At 41.4% G+C, this 25,179-nt stretch overlaps 2 protein-coding genes across 2 annotated transcripts in view; one reads left to right on the forward strand and one right to left on the reverse strand.

Annotated features, from left to right (window-relative positions):
* The window catches only part of exd2 (exonuclease 3'-5' domain containing 2), a 423,296-nt gene extending 421,467 nt beyond the window's left edge, over positions 1–1,829 (reverse strand). The window contains exon 1 of the mRNA XM_073040297.1: positions 1,674–1,829. The gene's annotated coding sequence lies outside the window, so the exon portion shown is untranslated. The remainder of the gene's footprint in view (positions 1–1,673) is intronic.
* The window catches only part of LOC140724556 (homeodomain-interacting protein kinase 4-like), a 52,145-nt gene that overhangs the window by 6,055 nt on the left and 20,911 nt on the right, over positions 1–25,179 (forward strand). The window contains exon 3 of the mRNA XM_073038989.1: positions 12,377–12,564. Within this exon, the coding sequence (XP_072895090.1) occupies positions 12,377–12,564 (188 nt within the window). The remainder of the gene's footprint in view (positions 1–12,376; positions 12,565–25,179) is intronic.

Below are 25,179 nucleotides of genomic sequence, written 5' to 3' on the forward strand. Positions count from 1 at the left end.
AAAAAGTATTTTTTTAAAAAAACAAGTTTCCAATGAATGATCTTTGCAACATGATAATATTAGAGTTACAGAGTCATTGAGAGATTCAGCATGGAAACAGGCCATTTGGCCCACTATGTACATGCCAACTATCAAGCACCAATTTTGCCTTGTACACATCCGAACAAAGTTCACACTCCCCACATACCCATCGGCCCCACCCTTACCCAGATTCTGCCACTCATCTACATACTGGGAGGTAATTTACAGTGGACAATTCATGTCCCATTTTTGGGATGGCAGAGCAGCTAAAGAAAACCCAGATGTTGAATTGAAATATATGGAACTCCAGGAGCAAAATCATGTAGAGTTCTGGTCTGATCTCATTAGGAATTCACTTTAATTCAGGACAAATAAAACTGCTTTAGGAATGGATACAGAACCAGTGTCTCAGGGGTAACATTTTAGAGCAGGTTGAACAGATTAGGCTTTTACTCCTTCGAGTATGGGACCTTAAGGGATATCCAAAGAGAATCTGAGAATCAGAAGGCTCTTCAGCAAAATAGAAATGCCCACACTGATTCTGATAGGTTAGAGATTGGAAAGACAGAGTTGTCTGACAGGCATTAAAATGACTCATTTACAGATGAGTCTTAAATTGGTTAACTAGCAGAGCAGACTCCAGAAGCTGAATGACCTACTACTATTCCCATGTTTTTCAGTCATGCCTCTGAGGTCATAAAGAGTACCTCTGATAATACACACTGTCCTCTCACTCATCATTCCACATGGTGAATGGCACATCATCCATTGTGGAACTTCAACTTTCCATTGAAAACAACACACAGCCAATTCTTCACCACAAAAGGAACTTTGGTTTTAAAACTTCCAGCTTGCCTCCTTTGGCAATCACCTTTCCTTTGAAGTAAGGAGTTATGAGTGCAAGTCGAACTCTAAGCAATGTATATTGCAGCTTGTTTTAGTATCTGCACTGCTCTGCGGTAGTTCTCACATGGACCATTCACTGCAATAAGAGAGAATGAATTCTTACAGTGCTGTGGACTACATTCCTTGCTGAACAAATGCCACCAAAAACAGATTACCTTTACAACTTTGTCACTTCTTTATTGAGGATTCTCATATGAACAAGATGTAATTAGTATTCTACAAAGAAATTAATGTTTGTGAGAAGTATCCGGTATTTTGGATAGATGTTATACAGTGCTTGGTAAAAGGAGGTCTATCTTTAATGCTAATATATATAGTTTCAAGAGTCTTTCTTGGGTCATCGTTCAATCATAAAGAATTCTATTAATTCTTCATGCTAAAACTTACCCAGCAGATTGGTCTATCAGAATTGTGGTTATGCACCAACAGATGGGACATTGTTTGAATCCTACAGGACTGTACAAAAGTCTTAGGCACATATAACTAGGGTGCCAAAGACTATTCCACAGTACTGATAGATAGATAGATAGATAGATACTTTATTCATCCCCATGGGGAAATTCAACTTTTTTCCAATGTCCCATACACTTGTTGTAGCAAAACTAATTACATACAATACTTAACTCAGTAAAAAATATGATATGCATCTAGATCACTATCTCAAAAAGCATTAATAATAGCTTTTAAAAAGTTCTTAAGTCCTGGCGGTTGAATTGTAAAGCCTAATGGCATTGGGGAGTATTGACCTCTTCATACTGTCTGAGGAGCATTGCATCGATAGTAACCTGTCGCTGAAACTGCTTCTCTGTCTCTGGATGGTGCTATGTAGAGGATGTTCAGAGTTTTCCATAATTGACCGTAGCCTACTCAGCGCCCTTCGCTCAGCTACCGATGTTAAACTCTCCAGTACTTTGCCCACGACAGAGCCCGCCTTCCTTACCAGCTTATTAAGACGTGAGGCGTCCCTCTTCTTAATGCTTCCTCCCCAACACGCCACCACAAAGAAGAGGGCGCTCTCCACAACTGACCTATAGAACATCCTCAGCATCTCACTACAGACATTGAATGACGCCAACCTTCTAAGGAAGTACAGTCGACTCTGTGCCTTCCTGCACAAGGCATCTGTGTTGGCAGTCCAGTCTAGCTTCTCGTCTAACTGTACTCCCAGATACTTGTAGGTCTTAACCTGCTCCACACATTCTCCATTAATGATCACTGGCTCCATATGAGGCCTAGATCTCCTAAAGTCCACCACCATCTCCTTGGTCTTGGTGATATTGAGACGCAGGTAGTTTGAGTTGCACCATATCACAAAGTCATATCACTGTATTTGTGAACATAGAGCAGAGAGTGAGTTTTGAAATTTAGCAGGAGCAAAGGGTGCTGGGAATGATGAGGGTAGAATGCCTTGGGAGGTTGTGAGATAGGTAGCAGACAAGGAGTTCCAGGGGCAGGAGTTGGCACAGGTGCAGACACACCCTGCCCAGAGACACCAGGCAAGGTCATTTGATTCTAAACTATTGGTTTATTGATCATTATGGAATGTCTCTCTGGTGCTTCCCACTCCCTCCTTTCTCGCAACTATGATTCTCCTCTCCCCGCACCCATCTACTCTGGTCCACAATAGATAGCCAAATCAGAATCAGGTTTATCATCACTTACATATGTCAAAAAATTTGTTTTTTTCCCCCAGCAGCAGTAGTGCAATACATAAAATTACTACAGTACTGTGCATTCAGCAATGTTCCTCCTGATTAGCAGTGTAAAGTTGAAAAATTAACATGGAGTCAACCTGAATTTTATCATTCCTTGGTTCCATCATTTCTGTACCAACATCCCAAGGCCTATATTTCTTGTTGGTTTAAAGACACTGTAACTTGTATTTCTAATGTTCTCTCATTATTCCACCTTGATTCCTTTATTAAAATATTCAGGAATCATATAGCACAAGAAATGGCCAATTGGGTCAATTGAACCTGTGTTGGCTTTTGAGAAAACGGCATTGATTCTGCATCTTGTTCATCTTTTACAAGTCTGAAGCATATTTTTACATGTATTCTTCCTATTCAGCAGTGGATTCCAGATTGGAGTGTTTCAACATGTTCAAAATAGTCTACCATATGTCTAGGTTATTTTCCTGCTTATTAGCAGCCTTTATTCCCCCCCCCCAAAACCCCTCAAGGCTTTGAACAACCATAACCAAATACCAAAATACCAGTCTGACCTGACTAGACTTACCTCATAAATCCTGATAACCTTCTCTGCATCTCTCCAGGTTTGTGATATCCTTCGAGAAGCACAGTGCTCAGAATTAGATGCAATTCTCTGTCTGAGGTTAACCAATCATTTACAAAAATTTAGAAAAGTTTGCTTGTTTTTACATATAATTTTGCCATTTATAAAGCCTTATTTATTTCACTTAGACATTCAAAATTCCCTTACTTCAGTCTGCTACCCTCAGAACTTCATTCTGTACCGTTCATAAATATTTTTCCTTGAATATTTATCCATATAAATTCATAAGTTCCTTGAACCTTTATTCCATTCTGGTGTGGCAGGATACCCTTACCCCTAGTTCATTTCTCTAATTATTGCTCCACGTAAGCTTTCTTTGGGTCATTTCATTCAAAGCAGTGTTTTGAAACTTGATCCACTCTAGAATCCATGACACTCTCAAACCTCATATTTTTGCTCAAATTTCTTGGCAAGTCAAGTCTCTTATTATTTAGTGATTTGACAGAGACATGAAATTCTAAATAGCCTATTAAGTTTACTTTATACAGAGAGACCATTGTTCTCCATTAATTTGCCAAAACAGTGAATCATACAAGATAGAGTGATAGATACCTTATTGATCCCAAAGGAAATTAGTGCCCCAGTGGCATTATAAGTGCACAGATATACAAATATTAGAAGAGAAGCAAGGAAGTATAAAAAGCAAGTTATCTCAACCAGTCTAACAGGAAGACATCATCACTCCCCCAGCTATAGGTTGACTCATTATAGTGCCTAATGGCCGAGGGTAAGCATGACCTCATATAGTGCTCTTCAGATCAGCGCAGTTGTCTTAGTTGAACTTAAGTAGTAGGCATTATAGAGGTGATAAAGGTAAAACTATTACTTATGTCTTAATTCTCCCATGGTTATCCACTAGGAAATGGAAGGATCTGCCCTAGAGTGGGACACGACGAAAGGAGTGGAATTATCCTGTGAGTAGTAAAACAAAAATCTATATGCCTTTAAAAACTGAATTATTTTTTCCATTGAAGGCCTATAGATATACTGTAAAAGGAGATCACCACTCTGGTACATTTGGGAATGTAGATGTATTCAGCAGAAGAAAGTGGAATTCGAAAAAGAGCAGCTGTGTATTCAGCTTAGAATATTGCCCCAGAATTCCACACACACACACACACACACACACACACACACACACACACACACACACACACACACACACACACACACACACACACACACACACACACACACACACACACACACACACACACACACACACACACAGATTCATTTTCCTCTGTTAGCTCAACCAAATATTAAAGCCAGCAGCAAGAGATCTTCTGTGGTGGTACTGTTGTAAATGAGGATTATGGTGGATTTACTAACCTTCTCTGCACTGGAACAATCTTGTTGACCTAATCTCTCTGAATGCTGTTTGTGAGCAGCAGCTGGAAGTATAGTTCCAGACTTCAGAAATTCATGCCTGCCAGGTGTAAAGTTTAGGAACATTCCAGAACGTATTTTTGAAGGTGAGGTGAGGCGAGGCTCTGGTGAGCTGTGCAAATTAGGCATGCACAAGGGGCTGGGAAAAAATTGATCCATGGTACTTACAAAATAAGCACAGAATATAACTTGAAAGAAAGTAATTTTCAATTACCGTAGATGTCGGATTTTAAGCCGCTACTTTTTTCCCACATTTTGAACAGCTTTAAACTTTGCGGCCTATAATCCAGAGCGGCTAATACATGGTTTTTTTTCATGCCGCCTCGTAAACATTTTGCCTCATAACAGTAGACCAATAAAATTGATGAGTAGTTCACAGAGGTCCAATGAAATTGTACGATAAATCAAGCGCACTTTCACAATTAAATTATTGTAAATCAGTCATTTGTACTCACCCTCATCAACATGGAAAACACTCGAAGCATTGTGCTGCCTTATGGCAGTTACTTAGTTTATAATATTTTCGCTTAGTAATTCATTTTCTAGTTAAAGTTAGAAGAGTTTTAACTATATTTGTTTTCTGTACTACATCGCGGGATGCTATGACGTCACACCCGGTTTCGCGGTGTCTTGTGGGAAAATGCTGGTTTGCGATGAAACGGGACGGAGGGAGGGAGCGCATTACGCGAGCGGCTTTGGATCTGAGCGAACGCTGCTTTTAAGTTAAAGGTGATCAATAACTTTTCCTGGTAGGCTGCAGTATATATATTTTTTACCAGTCGTTAGGAGATATTGGAATGTTGTTCAGTAAAGAAGTATACGCAACGTATATTTAAAAGTAGCCGCGTTACGGGCCCGGTTCGAAAAAAAGCATTTGCAATATGTATTTGTTTTTGTTACCATATGGATTTAATTAAAAGTTAAAAAAATCCTCACGTGTAATATCTTTCTGTGTAAATATCTCATATTACAACGTGGGACACCTGCGGCCGAAAATCCGGTGCGGCCTAAAATCCGGTGCGGCCTTTACAATTAAAAAATTGATTTTATTTCTAAAATTAGAGCCAGCGGCTTTTAATCAGGTGCGCTCTGTAGTCCGGAATCTACGGTAAACCACAGAGTGCAGTATTGTTGTACTCCTGTCCTGAGAGGCAATTAGGTTATAGATCCTGAGCAGTGAAGCAATCTCTTCTGATAAGTTGATGGACGTGCTATTGAATCATTGTTAAATTTTGCTTTCACTTTATCACACAAATTAGTATAAATGGACATGCGATGATAGAAATTTTATGGCTTGAGGGTGGATGTATGGTTCACTGCAATTCTAATCCAAATACAACCAGTAGATTGCCTCCGAATAAAGATGTAATATTTGATCTGTTTGTTTACATTAATGAAGAAAATGAAAAGTATTTTCTTAGTAATGGCGTTACAAATTCTCAACAAATACTTAAAAAAAAACCTAAAGCTAATTGGCTTCATTAAAGAACATGCCTTTAACCATTTTTGCTAACTTTAACTCATTTCACATAGTATCATTGCAGGCAGTGGGATGCATCCCATTTACTTAAGGTATACATTTTAAACATTGTGTGTCATTTGCAGAACTACACTGGTAAACTTTATCTCTAAGAAACTGTTGGAAAAGACAAAATTTTCATTAAATTTTCACCAAATTTTCATTAAATATAGAGATCATTGAAAATGATGGGACAATTTAATAAGTTTGCTCATTCATTTTCTTTGACGTTATAAACAGAGACACTGGAGTACAAAGAAAACAAAGATATTATGCTAAATCTTTACAAATTTATGCTTGGGCCCAGTTCAAGTAGTGTCCATTGAGGGCATCATGGATTGGGAAAGAAATTGTAAGTGCAGAAGAGACTTACTGGATTGGTAATACAGAGATATTTTTAAGAAAACTGATGTTGGAATTATTCTAAGAGAAATATTCAAATATAGAGGTTTTTGATAAAGTAAAAAGAAACAGTTTCTGTGATGAATGGGTCAGCATCTAAAGGACAGAGAGTTAAGATAATTGACAAAACAGAAATCTGAAATGAGAACGTCCTTGTGTAATGAGCTTTTGTGATCTTAACTGTACTGTCTAAGTGGGTGGCATAGTAGTGTAGTGGTTAGCACAATGCTTTACAGTACAAGTGTACCAGGTTCAGTTCCCACTGCTGCCTGTAAGGAAGGAGTTCCCAACCTTTTTTATGCCATGGACCCCTATCTTTAATCAAGGAGTCTGTGGTCACTAGGTTGGGAACCCCTGCTGTAACGCATTCTTTCCATGACTGCGCGGCTTCCCCTGGTGCTCCAGTTTCCTCCCACAGTCCAAAGTGGTACCGGTTGCTAGGTTAATTGGTCATTGTGAACCTTCCCATGATTAGGCTAGGACTGAGTCGTGGGTTCCTCAGCGGCTTAGCTCCAAGGGTCAGAAGGGCTTATTCCATGCTGAATCTCAATAAATAATTAAATGTTACTGGTGACAGGAAATTAAATACTTACATATAAAGGAACCATTGCCATTGAAGGAGGTGCTATTGGATAGTTCTTTCCAAGAGTTGGCACAGGCTTGGGGAATAAATTAACAACAGAAAATGTGTGGAACACTCAGCAGTATCTGTGGAAGTGAAACATCTTCACTCTGAAACACTAACTCTGTTTCTCTTTCCACAGATGCTGCCTGACCTTCTAAGTGTTTCCTGTATTTTCCATTCCAAGGTTTTCAGTGCCTACAGGTTTTTAAAATTTTTTTTGGGAAGAATAGTTTCCTTCTTTGCTGAGGTATTTCTAGTATTCAGTGACATATGACTTTTACAGACATGTACTCTATATCAAGATCTGTAGATGAGTGGAAGAGTACTGTCAACAGGATGCTTAAGAATCAAATAATTTACACTCCTTTTTTTTTCTCAGTAATCAATTGGGTCCAAGGGGTCATAGAGACCAGGAACATGAAGAAGTAGACTTGCAAAACATTCATCAGAATTTATTTGTCAAAAGGCACAGTCTGGTAAGATTTAACCCACATCTATGCAGTTCCATAGTCAGACCACATCTAATCTGTGTTTGAGAAGATATTATGTTCACATAGATTGATTAGTAAAACTTGATGAGATTAATACCTGGATTTACCAAGGATTAAATTAGACAAATTAATGCTGTATGCTATTTTTAGAAGGTTAAGTGCTGATTTGACTGATGTTATTAAGGGGTAATAATAAGTGGAGATAAAGAATTTCTGGTGATTAGCAAATCAAGGATGTCAAAATATGTTACAGATTGTGGCACAAAGTAGTCAGGGTAGAATATTACAGATATTAGAAATTTAACACATGTTGTATGTAGCACTGCCCAAGACAAATGTTTGCTTCAAATAAGTGAATACAGCCTAAACATTTGAGCTCGAATTTACAGTGATGAAATAGGAAAGTGAAGAGTGGAAGAATTTTGTAATCCTCATCTATAAAATGGCAACTGGAGTTAGGTCAATGTTAAAAATATAACCTAAAATATTCCTGCCCACCTGGCTGCATAGTTTTTGTTTTCAATTTATGCAATGTAATTTAGATTATAAATCAAATTTACTATAAATAAAGCTACTCATGTCTGAGAAAATAATCATATTAAACATTTAAAAAGTCACCTTATTTAGAGAAATAAAACACCTCAGAGCATGGCCCATGATTGCCTTTCATCTGAATATTTCTTTAAGTTATAATTTTATTCTATTTTTAATTACCTTTTATTCTAATCTTAAGTCTTCCAATCTTACATTTCCTTGGCCTCTAACTTTCCATTTCAACACAGGAGCTCTTTTGGAAAAATACCAAAAGATTACCTACAAATAGATTTGTGTTAGGAAGTTTGCCTGTAGGTGCAAAGTGAAATCAGGGTCACACTTACAGTGCTTATAAAAAGTATTCATCCCCATTGGAAGTTTTCATGATTTATTGTTTTACAACATTAAATCACAATGGATTTAATTTGGCTTTTTTTGACACAGATCAACAGAAGATACTCTATTGTGTCAAAGAGAAAAGAGATGTCTAAAAATTTGTCTAAATTTATTACAATTATTAGACACAAAATAAGTGATAGCATAATTACTCACCCACTTCCAGTCAGTATTGAGTAGATGCATCTTTGGCAGCAATTACAGCCTTGAGCCTATGGATAGGTCTCTATCACCTTTGCACATTTGGACACTAAATCTGTCCTTATTATCCTTTACAAAACTGCTCGAGCTCTTTCCGATTGCATGGAGATCATGAGAAAACAGCCCTTTTCAAGTCCAGCCACAAATTCTCAATTGGATTGAGGTCTGGGCTCTGACTTGGTCACTCCAGGACATTAACTTTGTTGTTTTAAGCCATTCCTGTGTGGCTTTGGCTTGATACTCCAGTTCTTTGTGTCTTGCTGGAAAACATATGTCTGCCAAGTCTCAGTTCTCTTGCAGACTGCATCAGGTTTTCCTCCAGGACTTCCCTGTATTTTGCTGTCAAACTTCACAGGCCTTCCAGGGCCTGCTGCAGTGAAGCATCCCCACAGCACAATTCAGTCACCGCTATGCTTCACAGTAGGGATGCTGTGTTTCTGACATTGTGCAGTGTTTGGCTTATGCAAAACATAGTGTTTAGTCTGATGGCCTTAAAGCTCAATTTTGGTTTCACCAGACCATAGAACCTTCTTCCAGCTGACTTCAGAGTCTCACATATGCCTTCTGGTTAACTTTAGCCGAGATTTCATGAGAATCTTTTTCAACAGTGGTTTTCTCTTTGCCACTCTCCCATAAAGCTGTAAATGGTGAAGCACCTGGGCAGCAGTTGTTGTATGTGTAGTCTCTCTCATCTCAGCCACTGAAGCGTGTAACTTCTCCAGAGTTGCCATTGGTCTGTTGGTGACCTCCCTCACTAATCCCCTTCTTGCATTGTCACTCAGTTTTTGAGGATGCCCTGCTCTAAGCAGATTTATAGATGTGCCATATTCTTTCCATTTCTTGATGATTGACTTGGGATATTGAGTGACTTGGAAATTTTCTTGTATCCATCTCCTGACCTGTGCTTCTCAATAAACCTTTTGTGGAATTGCTTAGAGCATTCTTTAGTCTCCATGGTGTAGTTTTTGCCGGGATACGGACTCACCAGCAGCTGGACCACTTTCTTCTTTTGACTTTTAATGGCATTTGGCAGTCTAACTTAAAGGTGCATTACTGCCACCAACTGGACTATAGTGTAGGGAACTGGGAAATAAAACCCTGACTTGTTTTTATACTAAATTACTTGTACTGAATTACCCCCAAAAACCCTATAGATTGTAAATAATGAAAGACTATATTGTGAATTAAAGTCACTTCCACAACTTAGTGAAGTTTTAATGAAAGCTATCAACGACCAAAGATTGTAGTGAAGCCTGCATTTGATTTTCTTGCACCTTATATCTTCAAATTGTAAAAGAATGTGTTCAACTGTTCCGTAATGACAAAACCTACATACCCAGAGTGATCTTTTCCAACAAGATATAAGGAATAATTAAGCATAGTTTGTTCAATTCTTAGTCAATTCAATATAATCCGTTCCCTTTTTGTTTTACCCCCCTTCTCCCATCAATCCAACAGTTTTATGTATTCTGTAAAGCTGTCTCCCCTTATGCCCATTATCTCATAAGTCTTGCCATAATCCCCTAACTCTTAGCAACACCAACACTTTAGCTTCTGATTTGCTAATTGGAAGGTCTATACCACAGGTGAATTGTTTGCAGTTGGACCTCCCAGCCTCAGGTGTATTTTTACTACAATCAATTGAATCACCTTGACTGCACACAGGTGATCTCCATTTAACTAATTTTGTGACTTCTAAACCAGCTGGCTGCACCAGTGATGATTTGGTGTGTCGTATTAAAGGGGGTGAACACTTACACAATCAGTTATTTCATGTTTTATATTTGTAATTAATTTAGATCACTTTGTAGAGATCTGTTTTCACTTTGACATGAAAGAGTCTCTTTCTGTTGATCAGCATCAAAAAAAGCCAAATTAATTCCACTGTGATTCAATGTTGCAAAACAATAAAACATGAAAACTTCCAAGGGGGCTGAATACTTTTTATAGGCACCATATGTTTGATGCTTAATAATACACAGGGCAAGCAATTTGCTTTGGTATCACATCCCTATGGAAAATGATGGAGAAACATAGTTCTGATGAAAGGTCATCTGAAACTGTTCAAAAACTCAATTCACAGCCTAAATGAGTATGTCACTACCATTACAGACTTTATCAGCAAATCCAATGAGGACTGTGTACCAAAGAACACAATCTGGGTGTACCAAACTGGAAACCATGGATGAACAGAGAGATCCACTCCCTACTGAGGTCTTGTTCAAATCAAGTGACCCTGACCTTTACAAGAAATTGAGATACATCCTTCATAATGCTATTAAGAACACCAAGTGATAATACCAGTCCAAAATTGAGTGTCAAACAAGCCATCAATTGTGACAGGCCTCACATGCTATAATGGGCTACAAACCAAAGTTGGGCAGTAATGCCAACTGCAGCCCATCCCTTTCCAATGAGTTTAACACATTTTATGTATATTTTGAACAGAAGGGGTTTAGAATGATACCATTCATCCTGATAGCCTCTAATGCACCTGAACCCACGGTCACCATTGCAAATAACAGCATGGAAGAGTAATGGTTGGCACAACGCTTTACAGTACCAGCAACCCAGGTTCAATTCCCACTACCTCCTGTATGGAGTCTCTCCATGACCACATGGGTTTCCCCTGAGTGCTCCACTTTTTCCCACAGTCCAAAGAAGTACCGGTTGATAGGTTAATTGGTAAACTGTCCAGTGATCAGGCTAAGATTAAATCAGGGGATTACTGGGCAGTGCGGCTCAAAGGGCCAGAAGGGCCTATTCCATGCTATAGCTCAATTATAAATTAATTAAAAATTAAACCAGAGCACCTGGAGGAAACCCGTGTGGTTACGAGGCAAAAGTACAAACTCCTTACAGATTGCACCGGAATTGAACTCCGAGTCATAATAGTGTCACTCTAACCACTACACTAATGTGGTACCCTCCCTAAAGCTTAAACAGGTCTATAATGGATATTATCCTCCTGCCCCTACACTCATCTCTGGAGAATCTGGACAGTAAAGGCACCTATGTTTATTCAATAGTTCAATAGTTCCATTTAATATCAGGGAAATGTATGCAATATACATCTTGAGATTCTTGTTCTTTGTCAACATTCACAAAAAGTGCCCCAAAGAATGAATGGCAGTGAAAACATCAGAACCCCAAAGACCCACCCCCACTCCCCCTTTCCACGCACAAGCAGCAGCAAGGGTACGACCTTCCCCCACCCCAACCAGAGAGCATCAGCACCCTCCACCCACCAAGTAAGCAATAGCAAAGCCCTCTAGAAAGATCATGATCTGCAGTACAACAAAAACTAACTGTTCACTCAACAATTCAACATACCACATGCTCTCTTTCTCTCTCCCTAATGAAGGGAAAGAGAGGTGTCCCCCTTTTGCGGTGAGAAGGGAGAGGTGACAGAACAACTCGTTGATTGGCAATGATAAAGTCTGTCGTGTTGCTGTTTTCTGAGTTCTCTGACTCGAGAGTTGGCAACAAACTCTCCTCCACTGACGAGAGAGAGAGAGAGCACAATCCATCGAGCACAGAGACTCAGACAGCCGATCTGCTGATCCTGGTGTTCAGTTTTCTCCCATGACGCTTCAGTTGGTAGCACCGGCATAGAATCAGCACGTCCACTGGGTCACGAAGCCTTGGAACTCCGAGGGCACCTTGTCTTCTGGGCCATGTCCTTGGGATTTCGGAAAGCGATTGGTCGTGAGCCCCCAGAAGTGGGTCCCACCACCGCAAGGAACAAAAATCTCAGTGTAACTCCAGGTCAGAACCCCGAAAAGGTAAAAGAGGGAGATCAAAGGTAGAAATTAAGCTGTTTCCACAGATGAGCTTGAAGGAGTCACTGCTATGTGCTGTCGTACCTCTGCCCCTCCTAGATGTTTATTGAATGCCGCTTGCCTTTGTTGTTCCATTTCACACCTTGTGGTGCATCAGGCAGCATTTTTACCGTTCCTGCAGCATTTGACTGTTATCTTGCGAGGCCGAGTTGCCAGCTTGATGCTCAGCACAGCACAGATGGAAAGTGTGCAAGCAGCCGGCTAGATTTGAACTCGGGACCATTTGCCTTGAGGCCCGGTGCTGATGCCAGTACACCACCGGCTGGCACATTGGTAGCGTAATTCCAGTCAAACTCATCTTCCTGACTCCTAGACATGGGACTCAACACCTCCTCTTGCAACTGGATCCTTGACTTCCAGACCAACAAACCACAATCAGTAAGGTTAGGCAGCAGAACCTCCACCACAATAATTCGTGACACTTTTGCCACACAAAGTAAAGTCCTTAGTCCCCTGTTCAATACCCTGTACACTCATGACTGGGTGGCCAGATCCTGCTGTAACTCTATCTACAAGTTTGTAGCTGATACCGATGAGACGGAAGGAGGTAAAGAAGCTAGTGACATGGTGCCATGACAACAACCTTTGCCCCAATACCAACAAAACTAAAGAGATGGTCACTGACTTCAGGAAGGGGGCAGTACATATGCCCCTGTTTACAATAATGGTGCTGAGTTTGAGAGTGTTGAGGGTTTTATGTTTTGAGGAGTGTACATCACCACTTTCCTGTCCTGGTCTAACCATATAGATGTCACGGCCAGGAAGGTGGACCAGTCCTTCTACTTCCTCAGGAGGCTAAATAAATTTGACACGTCCCCTTTGACTGTCACCAACTTTGAACAATGCGCCATAGAAAGCACCCCACCTGGATGCACTGCCACTTGGTGTGGCAACTACACCTGAAGTTACATACCGCTTGGTTTAAGGACAGCTTCTATCCTGTTGTCATAATTCTTTTGAATGGTACCTTAGTATGGACCACTGTCACTGTCTGTAAGAAGTCTGCATGTTCTCCTTGTGACCATGTGGGCTTCCTCGTAGTGCCCTGGTTTCCTCCCAGAGAGTAAAGATGTACTGTTTGGTAGGTTCATTGTCACTATAAATTGTACCGTCATTAGGCTAGGGTTAAAGCAGGGGATCGCTGGGCGGTGCGGCTCAAAGGGCCAGAAGGGTCCATTCCACGCTGGATCTCAATAAATAAGTAAATAGGCATGATCAAACGGACACTTGACATCACAAACTACCTCATTATGACCTTCACATTATTGTTTACCTGCACTTCACTTCCTACATAACTGAAACACTTTATTTTGCATTCTGCTCTTGTACTACCTCAATGCACTGTGTAATGAATTGATGTGCATGAACAGTTTGCAAGTCAAGCTTTTCATTATATCTTGGTACATATAGTAATAATAAAGTAATTTACTGACTTACCTTTCATACGTCATCTCTGTCTCTCCTTCCACATTTTCTGCTCAGCCTGTAGAGTTATCCACTCTCATTGAGGGTCACAGAAAGTGAGGCAGAACAGCTATAATAAAGTTGAAAGCTATTGCCATGGTTTAAATGTAAGTAAGTCAGAACAGAGGGCTGAGAAACCTTACTGCTAGGTTGTCACAAATGCTCACTCCCTCAGTCAATGTGTAATCTGAGCTTGTCCCATTGCAAATCATTTTACTCAAAGAAGAGAAAAGCTAAGAAAAGAGTGTTTAAAATAATTCTTTTCTACTTGTAGGGTTCAGAGGCAGAAATGAATTCTTCACAATTGCAGTTCAGTGAGGCTAAAGATACAGAGAAAGAGACAACAGCAGATATGTAAGTACAGATGATTCAAAGGGTTGGAGATATTGAGTTCAAATGTTAGATTTTATATCAATGGTGAAGTATTGCTGGTCCCAAAAATTGATCATGTAGGTAAGGAGAAAATAGTAAGGAGGGTTTGTAACTGCAAGATATACTTAAAGTAATTGAGGGAAATAGTAGAAAGTAAGGGAATTAGAAATATTTGAAATGGTCTGCCTAAAAACAGATCCTATAGTATTTTTCAAATCAGAATTGGATAAATGCTTGAAAAGGAAAATCTGCAGAACTATGGAGAAACAAGAAAGCAGGAGCATTAGGGTGGCACCAACAAGAAACCAAAATGCTTGCAAGCGTAATGACATATGACTCATATGGACATGTCAGCGTTCAGCTCGTTGCTCCGCAATTTTCCTCGACTCTGTGCCGAACTGAGGCTGTGGGTGCAACTAACGAGCTCTTGGATCAGCTGCAATGGTGACTGGATTCATGGCTGTGGACTCAGGCTACATCCACACTAGACCGGATAATTTTGAAAACAACAACACACACAAAATGCTGGTGGAACACAGCAGGCTAGGCAGCATCTATAGGGAGAAGTGCTGTCAACATTTCGGGCCGAGACCCTTCATCAGGACAGAATTTTGAAAACACCAGTTTCGCGTGTCCACACCAATCATTTCTGAAAATACTTCTGTCCACATTAAAATGGATATTTCGGCGAATCTTCTCCTACTGCGCATGCACAGGACACATCTACCAAAAACAAGTGACGCGTTTGGTGTCAAATCTCGCCGTTAAAGACTTGGTGCGCATTTGTTCAGCTACAGACTAGAAAAACTTAAATGACGGACAGCTGTTGGCTCTTGCACAGGAGGACTTAAAACTAAAAAAGAAGTACTTACATAAATAGGTAAACCACCTTCATACAAGCAAGGACAGAAAACAGGCCAAAGTGAGTACAGTATACTTATTTATTCATTAAGTTATGGGTCAAAGTATTTGGTGAGTATATTTCTAACTCTTCTGGATTCTGTCTCATTGCCGTCTGTTCTGAAATTGTTAGGTTGCGTTCAAGAAAACAATGAAATGGCGCGCTGCCGTCTCAGCGTTTTCAAATTTACACACACTGGAGAGCGTTTTAGAAAAGCCCTGTCTTAGTGGGATGAAAACGCCATTTTAGTGTGGACGGAGGATCAAAATGAAGAGAAAAAGCTTCAGTTACGGATTTATCCGGTCTAGTGTGGACGTAGCCTCACTTTCATGAACTTCAGTTCTAAATGTTATTTGCTTACTTCTATTGTTCGGGCAATTTGTTCTTTTCCCTGCACATTGGGTGCCCGACGGTCTGTTTTTTTTAAGGGGTTCGATTGGTTTTCTTTGTTTTATGGCTGCCTGTAAGGAGATAGATCTTAAGGTTGTATATAGTATACATACTTTGATAATGAATGCACTTTGAACTTTGACCTTATTTTCTCTACTTTGAAGGAACAATCGCACAATTTTCAAGTTAGCTAAATACAGAAAGAGAAACAAGAAGATCCAAAAGAAAAGAAAAGTAAGTTTAATAGAATGGTGGGGGTGGGGAGGATGGTGAAAGTGGTTACTGTGGTACTGTTAACTTACTGTGTTATATTTTATATTTCCTCTTGAACAACTCTGAGTATGGCTCTGAGAAGCCCAGCAATAAAGAAAGCAGCAGAGATGTCATGTCCCTCAGTTAAAAAAATATATAATTAACAATAAGGATTAAAACTGTTCCCAGTTTACAGATTGTCAGAGCTGACTTCATAGTCAGGGAGATAGGCACCTGTCTCTGTAATTATCATTATTAGTCTTACATAGTGTATTGCCTCCCGACATAACATGCTGCAAGACAAACTAAAAAGGGGAGCAATCTAATGTCTTCAAGGTACATTGAGACATAGCAAACTTAATCCAAAGAGGTTAAAGGTTTATTTGAAAGTTTATTACAAGTTGAGCATTAAGGCTTTGGTCCAAACTGAATGTCCATGTACTGTAATTGCAGCATTGTTTGAGAAGCAGGTACAGCAGACAATTTTACTGTCCAAAATAATTGTAATATAATAACTGGTACAGACACAGTGAAAGCAATTTGTTCATTATATAAAAATTGCACTCTGCTTCCATTTTTAAAGCAAAAGTGAAATACAGATCGTTTGTTCATTCACACAGCAAACAATGAGCAAAATTGCTGAGGTAATGATGGTTTTTAGAGTCTTCCTGATTGTTTTACAGAGTTTAGTGTTCAGTAGTAAGATGGTGCTGGTGATATACAGTCAGTGGCCACTTTATTAGGTATGCCTGTACACCAGCTCACTAATGCAAATATCTAATCATTTAGCAGCAACTCAATGCATAAAAGCATGTAGACATGGTCAAAAGTTGTTGTTCAGATCAAACATCAGAATGGGGAAGAAATGTGATCTAAGTGACTTTGACTGTGGAATGATTGTTGGTGCCAGATGGGGTGGTTTGAGTTTCTCAGAAACTGCTGATATCCTCAGATTTTCACACACAACTGCAGCCCAGAGTTCATAGAGGATCATGTGAGAAACAAAAAACATTTGGTGAGTGGCAGTACAAAAACACCTTATTAGTGAGAGTGGCCAGACTGTTTCAAGCTTGACAGAAAGGTGAAGTAACTCAAATTGTAATGTATGGATGTATTTCTTTTAGAGCAATGATCCCCTCCACCCCAGTACTACATATTGATCTGCTGTCTGCGCATACACTGTTGTCTACACATGTGCATTGTCTCTCTCTCTCTCTCTCGCTGCAATGTGACTACACCAGCTGAAACCGTCTCCCACGTGCATGCTTTTATTTAATGGATATGCAGTTGTACACAGACACAACAAATTGGCAATGAGTACGAACCTGAATGTCAGAAAATACCATGAACTGCACCGACAGTTACGGGACGAAACAGTAGAGTTAAACAGCACGAGAAAACTAAAGGATCCGTGAGTAACAGTGAAAGATGTGCTGAATTTAAAGTGAAAATAACATGGCGATGGCTTCAGTTGGGAAAGCTGATGAATTTGATGGTGCTAGTGAAGGCTGGGAGTTGTATATCGGGGGGGGGGGGTTGAACTGTATTGTAATGCAAACAACATGGAGGAGCAAAAGAAGGCCCCCACGCTTCGTAGCTTAATGGGTTCAAAAACATAGAGTCTCTTACGCAACTTAGTAACCCCCACAAAGCCAGCAAACAAGATGTTCGACAAAATTGTTACGATTTTACAAAACCACTTGAGCCCTAAATTGCTGGTAATAGCTGAGCGATATAGATTTTACAAAAGGAACCAATCAAAAGATGAAAGCGTTGCAGAACTGCGCAAACTTCCCCAGTACTGTGACTTTGGAGGTGGACTTTCTGATCATTAAGGGATAGGCTTGTATGTGGCATGCACCATCAAAGCACTCAAAAGAGGCCACTGTCTAAAAGAGGCCCAGCCTTTGAGCGGGCACTGACCATTGCAATATCATTAGAGGCTGTGGCAAATGATGCCACAGTACTACAGACAAGGAGGTTAGAATGTGAAATGCACAAAATGTCCATGAATAGTGCAAAAAGCCAACAATGTTATCAACGTGGCATATCCTCCTATGATGCAATTGACTGTTGGTTCAAAGAAAAAATCTCCAGAAAGTGTCACAGACAAGGTCACGTAGAGAGAGTGTATAAGCCAGACAAAAAGCACGACCAAGTGAAAAGTCTCAAACTCAAAACTAAGCAAATGCATGAAGCTACCAAATGTAAAACAGAATCAGATAACATAGGGTCTGGCAAAGGTGAAACGTCATGCCTAGAACTGCATAGTATAACTGAAGTAGGCCACGATCTGGATCACAATAGATGTGTGCAGTGTAAAACCAAAATTGGAGCTGGATACAGTGTCAGCTTTGTCCATAATTCCAGAGGCTGACTACAACAAATTGCTTTCTAAGATACCATTAGAGAAGACCTGAGTGATGCTAGAAACCTACACAGGCAAAAAAGTGTCTCTGAAAGACAAAGTGAAGAAAAATGTGATGTATGGAGACCAAACACAGCAGATAGAGCTTTATGTAATGAGAAGTGGAGGACCAGCCCCTTTCGGATGTGAATGGTTGAGAAAACTCCAACTAGACTAGCACTCAATCAGAGCTCTCAGTGTGGCATCAACAGGCAGCCCAAATGATAGCACTAAGTAGAGGCTGTCACAGCTACTTAATGTTAATCAGAAGGTGTTTGAAAAGGTAATAGATAAACAGGTCGAAAACTTGGCCAAAAGATGTTTGAGACACCAAACAGTTCAAAATGCATCCTCAAAGGCACTGTTACACCCGTGGAAGTGGCTGTCTTCACCTTGGCGAAGAGAACATATTGACTTTGCTGGACCATTCATGGACTCCATGTTTCTGATTGCTGTGGATGCTCTTTCGAAGTGGCCGGAGGTCATACCAATGAGGTCAACCGCCTCAGCAAGGACTGTCTCCGCTCTGAGGACTATCTTTGCCAGAAATGGCTTACCACAACAAATTGTGAGTGACAATGGACATCAATACACGTCAGAAGAGTTCTGACTGCTCATGAAGAAAAATGGCATCAGACATTTCAAGTCAGCTCCTCACCATCCAGCAATGAATGGGTTAGACTGAAGGTTTATCCAAACTATCAAGAAGTCCATTAAAGCAATGGACAAGGAGGGCATTTCTCTACAGCACAAGGTGAACAACTTCCTTTTTGTGTATCAGGACTCTGTTCATGTGACAACAAATCAAACACCTACAATCACCAGAAAATCTGCTGATGCTGGAAATTCAGGCAACACACACAAAATGCTGGTGGAACGCAGCAGGCCAGGCAGCATCTATAGGAAGAAGTGCAGTCGATGTTTCGGGCCGAGACCCTTTGTCAGGACTAATTGAAAGAAGAGATAGTAAGAGATTTGAAAGTGGGAGGGGGAGGGGGAGATCCGAAATGATAGGAGAAGACAGGAGGGGGAGGGATGCAATGCTGTTCATGAACAGGAATCTGAGATCTCTCATAGTCCTCCTGAAACCAGACCTCCTTAGGGAAGTAGCAAGGAGCTTCGAGGTTGAACAGGAAGTCCTAGCATGTAATTACCAAGAAGGCAGTAAACATCTTGTAGGATAGCTACAAGAACTGGACCGCTGATGTACACAGTGGAGATCAGAATGAAGACGTCATGTGGATCAGATACCAAATGCTCAGCTAAAGGACGCACCTGAATCGACTGCATCTAACAAGATGGACACATTACAGTCACCAGATTTATCTCTCAGTGATGATGCCACTGACAGCAATGTGACACTGGAAACCGAGAATGCTGTTTTAGATAAGACACCCCTGCCAAACCTGATGCCACTCCACAGGTCCAGAGGTGCTATCCTGAAAGAAACAGAGCGCCACCCAAAAGACTGAATCTTTAGAACTGAAGTTAGTTATGGACCGTTATTGTGAAAGAATGTTTACTTGGAATGTAGGTTATTAAAGGGAAATTGAATGTTCTGTACATTTACAGTTTATGTTGCATTAATCTAAATTGGGAGGAAGTGTAATGTATGGATCTATTTCTTTAAGAGCAATGACACCTCCCCCCTTAGCATTATCTATTGATCGGTTGTCTACAAATGAGCATTATTCTCTCTCACCCACACTGCAATGTGAATACACCAGTTAAAACCATCTCCCACGTGCATGCTTTTATTTAATTGATATGTAGTTGTGCACAGACACAACACAAATCACCATGTGTTATGACAGTGGTGCGCAGAGGAGCATCTCTGAATGCACAACACACTAAACCTTGAAGTGGACGGTCTACAGCAGCAGGAAACATAAACATACATTCAGTGGCCACTTTATTAGGCACAGGAGGTTTCGTGGTCAGCTCACAAAACTTCTAGATCCACATCTTCTGAACGAATATCACTGCAATCTACAGCTTGTGATTTCCCTTCAAGAAACATACTTTTGAGCCATCTAAGCGAACAAGAGATTTTACAATCTGCTGAAGGGCTCTTGATGAACTTGACGCTCAGGATGCAGGTACAGCACCCTGAAGTTGGACCGGACCATGTTCAAGCACTCATCTGAGGACCTGAACGAACATGCCTGGTTTGTCATGACTTTATAAAGACAGCCGTGGATGAGCGTATCCCCACAAAATCACTCTGAGCCTTCCCCAATCAGACACCCTGGACAAAGCAAGAGACCCGCAATCTGCTGAGGGCTTGGTTACCGGTGTTCAGCAATGGTGACCCAGGAACGTCCAAGAAGTGCAGGTATGGCCTCCAGAAAGCCACTTCACATACAAAGTGGCAATTTCAGAACAAACTTGAATCAACAGCTGTAGCAGGGGTTGAATGCCATCAGCTCCTACAAAGCAAAAGCAAGCAACATAAACGATAACGAGGTTTCTCTCCCAGATGAGCTCAATATCTTTTAAGCTCAGATTGACAGAACACGTAGGCATGTCCACAAACTCTCACAGACCCCAACAACCCTGTGATTCCAGTCTCTGAAGCCAATGTGAGAGCATCCTTCAGGAGAGTAAACCCACAAAAACTTGTGATCCAGACAGTGTACCTAGCCAAGTACTGAAGTCTGTGCTAATCAACCAGCTGAAGTGTTCCCTGAGATCTTCAACTCTTGCTTTGGCAGTCTGATGTATCCACCTGCTTCAAGCAGCCTTCAGTTATACTGGTGCCTATGAAGAACATGGTATCCTGCCCCAATGACTAACATCCAGTAGCACTTACATCCACTGTGATTAAGTACTTTGAGAGGCAGATCATGAAGCTTATCAACTCCTGCCTGAGGAGTGACTTATGATGATGAAGATGATGATGATGACGGCTGGTTCTCCTGCAGTAGCTACGGCAAGGCATCTGTTATGCCCTAATGCCTGAAATTCCTGTAATAGGTTGAAAGTCATGTTAGACTAGAAGCATTGTCTAACATTGCATCTTTAATAGGTTATGCTGTTCTGGATCTAAGCTCATTCACAGTGACTTATGATCTGTTAACAGAAAAAAAAGATCTACCAAGAAAAATTGTTGGAGTTTCTTGATTGCAACCATGTGCATCCTTTTTCAATTTCTGAAAAGATTTGTATGCTGTTTTGTAATGATTGTAATGAAAATTATAGGCTTCTCTTGCACAGGAATGGAACCCATTGCCCGCATTGATGATCAAGTACTGCTGACAGTCTTTATCAATGTTCAGTCATTTGTAAGCATGGGAAAGGTACAATTTTGTGGAGACCTATAATTGTGCTAACTTTGGGTGCTAATCTTACAAAGTGTGTACCAGATATAGTTGTGCCTTTTTAATTTCTTTAAAATTAAAGAAATGACATTATTATAGCCACTATTGGTGTAAACCATTCACTATTAGTTTTCAAAAGCACATCTTTTTTTCCGATTCTCAACTTGGCTCCTATATATGATTAGTCTGTACATGCAGAAAACCAGTTTTGTATCTAGTCTTATGCAAATATGTGCATTGTATCCACTTGTGCCTTTGAATAATCAAAATATATTTTCAAAAATATATCAAGCTTCAACTTTAAAGCTTAATGCTACAAGTATTTTTCCATTCTAGCTTCAGTTCCAGCCATTCATTCCCCATTAAAGATGATCTATTTTCCCAATTTGCTATTCTTGTCATTAGCTGTACCTGTCTGTTCCACAGCACCATACACCCCATTTGTACAGATATCTATGAGTGAAACCACACTAGAACAGCTTTTCATTTTGTTGGGGCTTTCTGGTATCTGGCTGAACCTGTCAAAATAAGTGTTTTCACTTACTACCAAAAAGCCTGTGGCAGCATCAATTTGCATGTCATTGCATTGGTTGCCAGTCAACAAGTTTTCTCTAAAATCTGCTACAATTACTGCTTGCAACATTGATATTCAGACCCTCCTCCAGGGAGGAATATTCAGTATTCCTCATACTGTAGTTACTTAGAATTGTCACTGAGATTTGTTTTGTTGCCGTTCTTAAGTTTGGTTGTGCAGGCTAACAAAATCTAAATCTTTCTTTTGGCAACTGAATGTGAATAATGATGTATGACATTTTAACAATTTTTTTTATTAAACAAAATATACTTTATTCCAAAATAAAATTATATACAATAACCAGTCAAAGACTTTCAATTCTTTACAGTTTGTACCATTACTGTCTTTACATTTTCAAAATTCTAATGTTTTGCTACCCACATGGCACTTTGTTCTTTCATATTTACATTCAGGGGGTATACCCCCACCCCCCATCCCTCAAGTCCCACGGGAGAAGAACCCTAGACTGTGGTCCTTCCCCACCGGGCCCTTGCGGTGGCTGCACCGAGTTTGAGTGCGTCCCTCAGCACGTACTCCTGGTATCGCACACGTACATGGCGGATGTACTCTCCAAAATGGGATTTGGGAAGGGAATCCAGAATTGGATCAAACTGCTCTACACGGACATCTGTAGCGCAGTCCAGGTCAACGGATGGGAAACAGACAGCTTCCCCATCAGGTCTGGATTCAGGCAGGGCTGCCCTCTCTCCCCGTCTTGTTTGTGTGCTGCATAGAACCCTTTGCCGAAGCCATCAGGAGGGATGAGGGCATAAGAGGGGTGACGCTCCCAGGCAGTGGAGGGACCAAAGTCAAAACCTCCCTGTACATGGATGATGTCGCCATCTTCTGCTCTGATCCGAGGTCAGTTCGCAGGCTGATCAGCATCTGCAAACAGTTCGAGCAGGTGTCGGGGGCCAGGGTCAACCGCACGAAGAGCGAAGCCATGCTCTTCGGCAACTGGCCTGACCAATCCAGCGTCCCCTTCACCATCAGGTCTGATCACGTGAAGATGCTGGGGATCTGGTTCGGAGGGGCTGAGGCGTGCAACAAGAACTGGCAGGAGCAGACTGCCAAGGTCAAACAGAAACTGGGACTGTGGGGAGGGTGCTCCCTATCGATAGCGGGCAAGAACCTGGTCATCAGGTGTGAGGTGCTCTCAGGGCTGCTGTACTTGGCGCAGGTGTGGCCAGTCCCCTGCTCCTTCAGCTCGGAAATCACCCGAGCCATCTTCAGATTCGTCTGGGGATCCAAGATGGAGCGGGTCAGACAGACCACCATGCACAAGTCCCTGGACAATGGGGGCAAAATGTCCCCAATGTCGCCCTCACCCTGATGGCCCGCTTCGTGTGTGGCTGCATCAGGTTGTGTGTGGATCCCAGGTACGTGGGCACCAAGTACCACTACGTGCCCAGGTTCTACCTGTCGCCCTGGCTACGAAGGATGGGTCTGGGCCCTTTCCCGCGCAACACCCCTGTCAGCTGGTCGTTGCCGCCATACCTGTCCTGTGTAGAGAAGTTCTTTCAGGTCAACGCCTTTGACCACAGGGTCATCAGGCAGTGGTCAGCACGTAAGGTCCTGCAGGTACTGCAGGAGAAGGACGAGATGGACACAGTGGGGTGGTTCCCTGAGCAGACCGTCCAGTTCATGTGGCAAAATGCCTCATCGCCAGACCTCACCAACAGGCACCAAGACCTCGCCTGGCTGGCGGTGAGAGGGGCCCTCCCAGTCCGATCCCTCCTGTACACCCGGAACGTCGTCTCCACACCCCTCTGCCCACGGGAGGACTGCAGTGAGGTGGAGTCGGTGACCCACCTCTTTGCACACTGTGGGTTCGCGGAGAAGGTGTGGAGGAGGATGGAGGGGACAGTGTCGAGGTTCATCCCCAGCAGCTGCGTAACAGAGGACTCTCTGATCTACGGGCTGTTCCCGGGGAGACCAACATCCGGTGCTGCTGGCAGATCATCAACTCAGTCAAAGACACTCTTTGGTCGGCCCGAAACTTGATGGTCTACCAGCACACGGAGATGTCCATGGGGGAATGCTGCCAAATGACATTTTAACAATTAGCTGGTCTTGACAATATGTACTGCAACCAGCACTGAGGTCTTTAATTTTGCTACAGCAATTGTGGACTGCACTGCATCTTTTACTTGTGGAGGATGACATTCTCTTATCCTTTTTGGCTCTGTCCATTGGCACGACAATTTCATCTGGGCTTGAATGTCAAGTTTTGCATTCTCAGCAGCATACACCGAATTTGTTCATCCAAGCATGCAAATCTACCAGTCCACATGCAAATCTGTCTCATAAGGTACCAAGATTATAAAGAAAGGGGAAGTTCTTTAATGAACCAGTAACTCATCTCATTCTGCTTCAGGTTCTTTATCCCAAAAGTATAACTTCCACCTGTTTGTGACCTCTGGGAAAAAAGTGAGCTAGTTGCTGAACCAAATATTTAAATCTGACAACTTTCACCTCACATTGGTGAGAAAATTTTCAGTGTATCATATTGCTTTGGAGGTCTCCGGATGTCTTCTCCTTCAATAATTATCAAGAATATTCAATGAAGAGTCCTTGAAAATGAGTTTGTTGGTTGTGGGGATATTTCAGTGATGAGGCAAGTGAAATTAAGTGAAGTTATCCCCTTTGTTCAATGGTTGAGAGGTGATAACTGTCCCTGAACCTGGTGGTGTGAGTCCTGAGTTTCCCGTACTTCCTTCCTGATGGCAGCTGTGTAAAGAGAGCATGTCCTGGGTAGTAGAGGTCTCTGATGATGGATAGTGTGACCTGGGTGGTAGGGGTTCCTGATGTCAGCTGCACAACCCGTTATGATTGAGGCTAATACTACAAGAAGACTGATGAGTCTTCGAAAAGCACT

The sequence above is a fragment of the Hemitrygon akajei genome, chromosome 3, assembly GCF_048418815.1.
Source record: "Hemitrygon akajei chromosome 3, sHemAka1.3, whole genome shotgun sequence".
NCBI classification, from domain to species: domain Eukaryota; kingdom Metazoa; phylum Chordata; class Chondrichthyes; order Myliobatiformes; family Dasyatidae; genus Hemitrygon; species Hemitrygon akajei.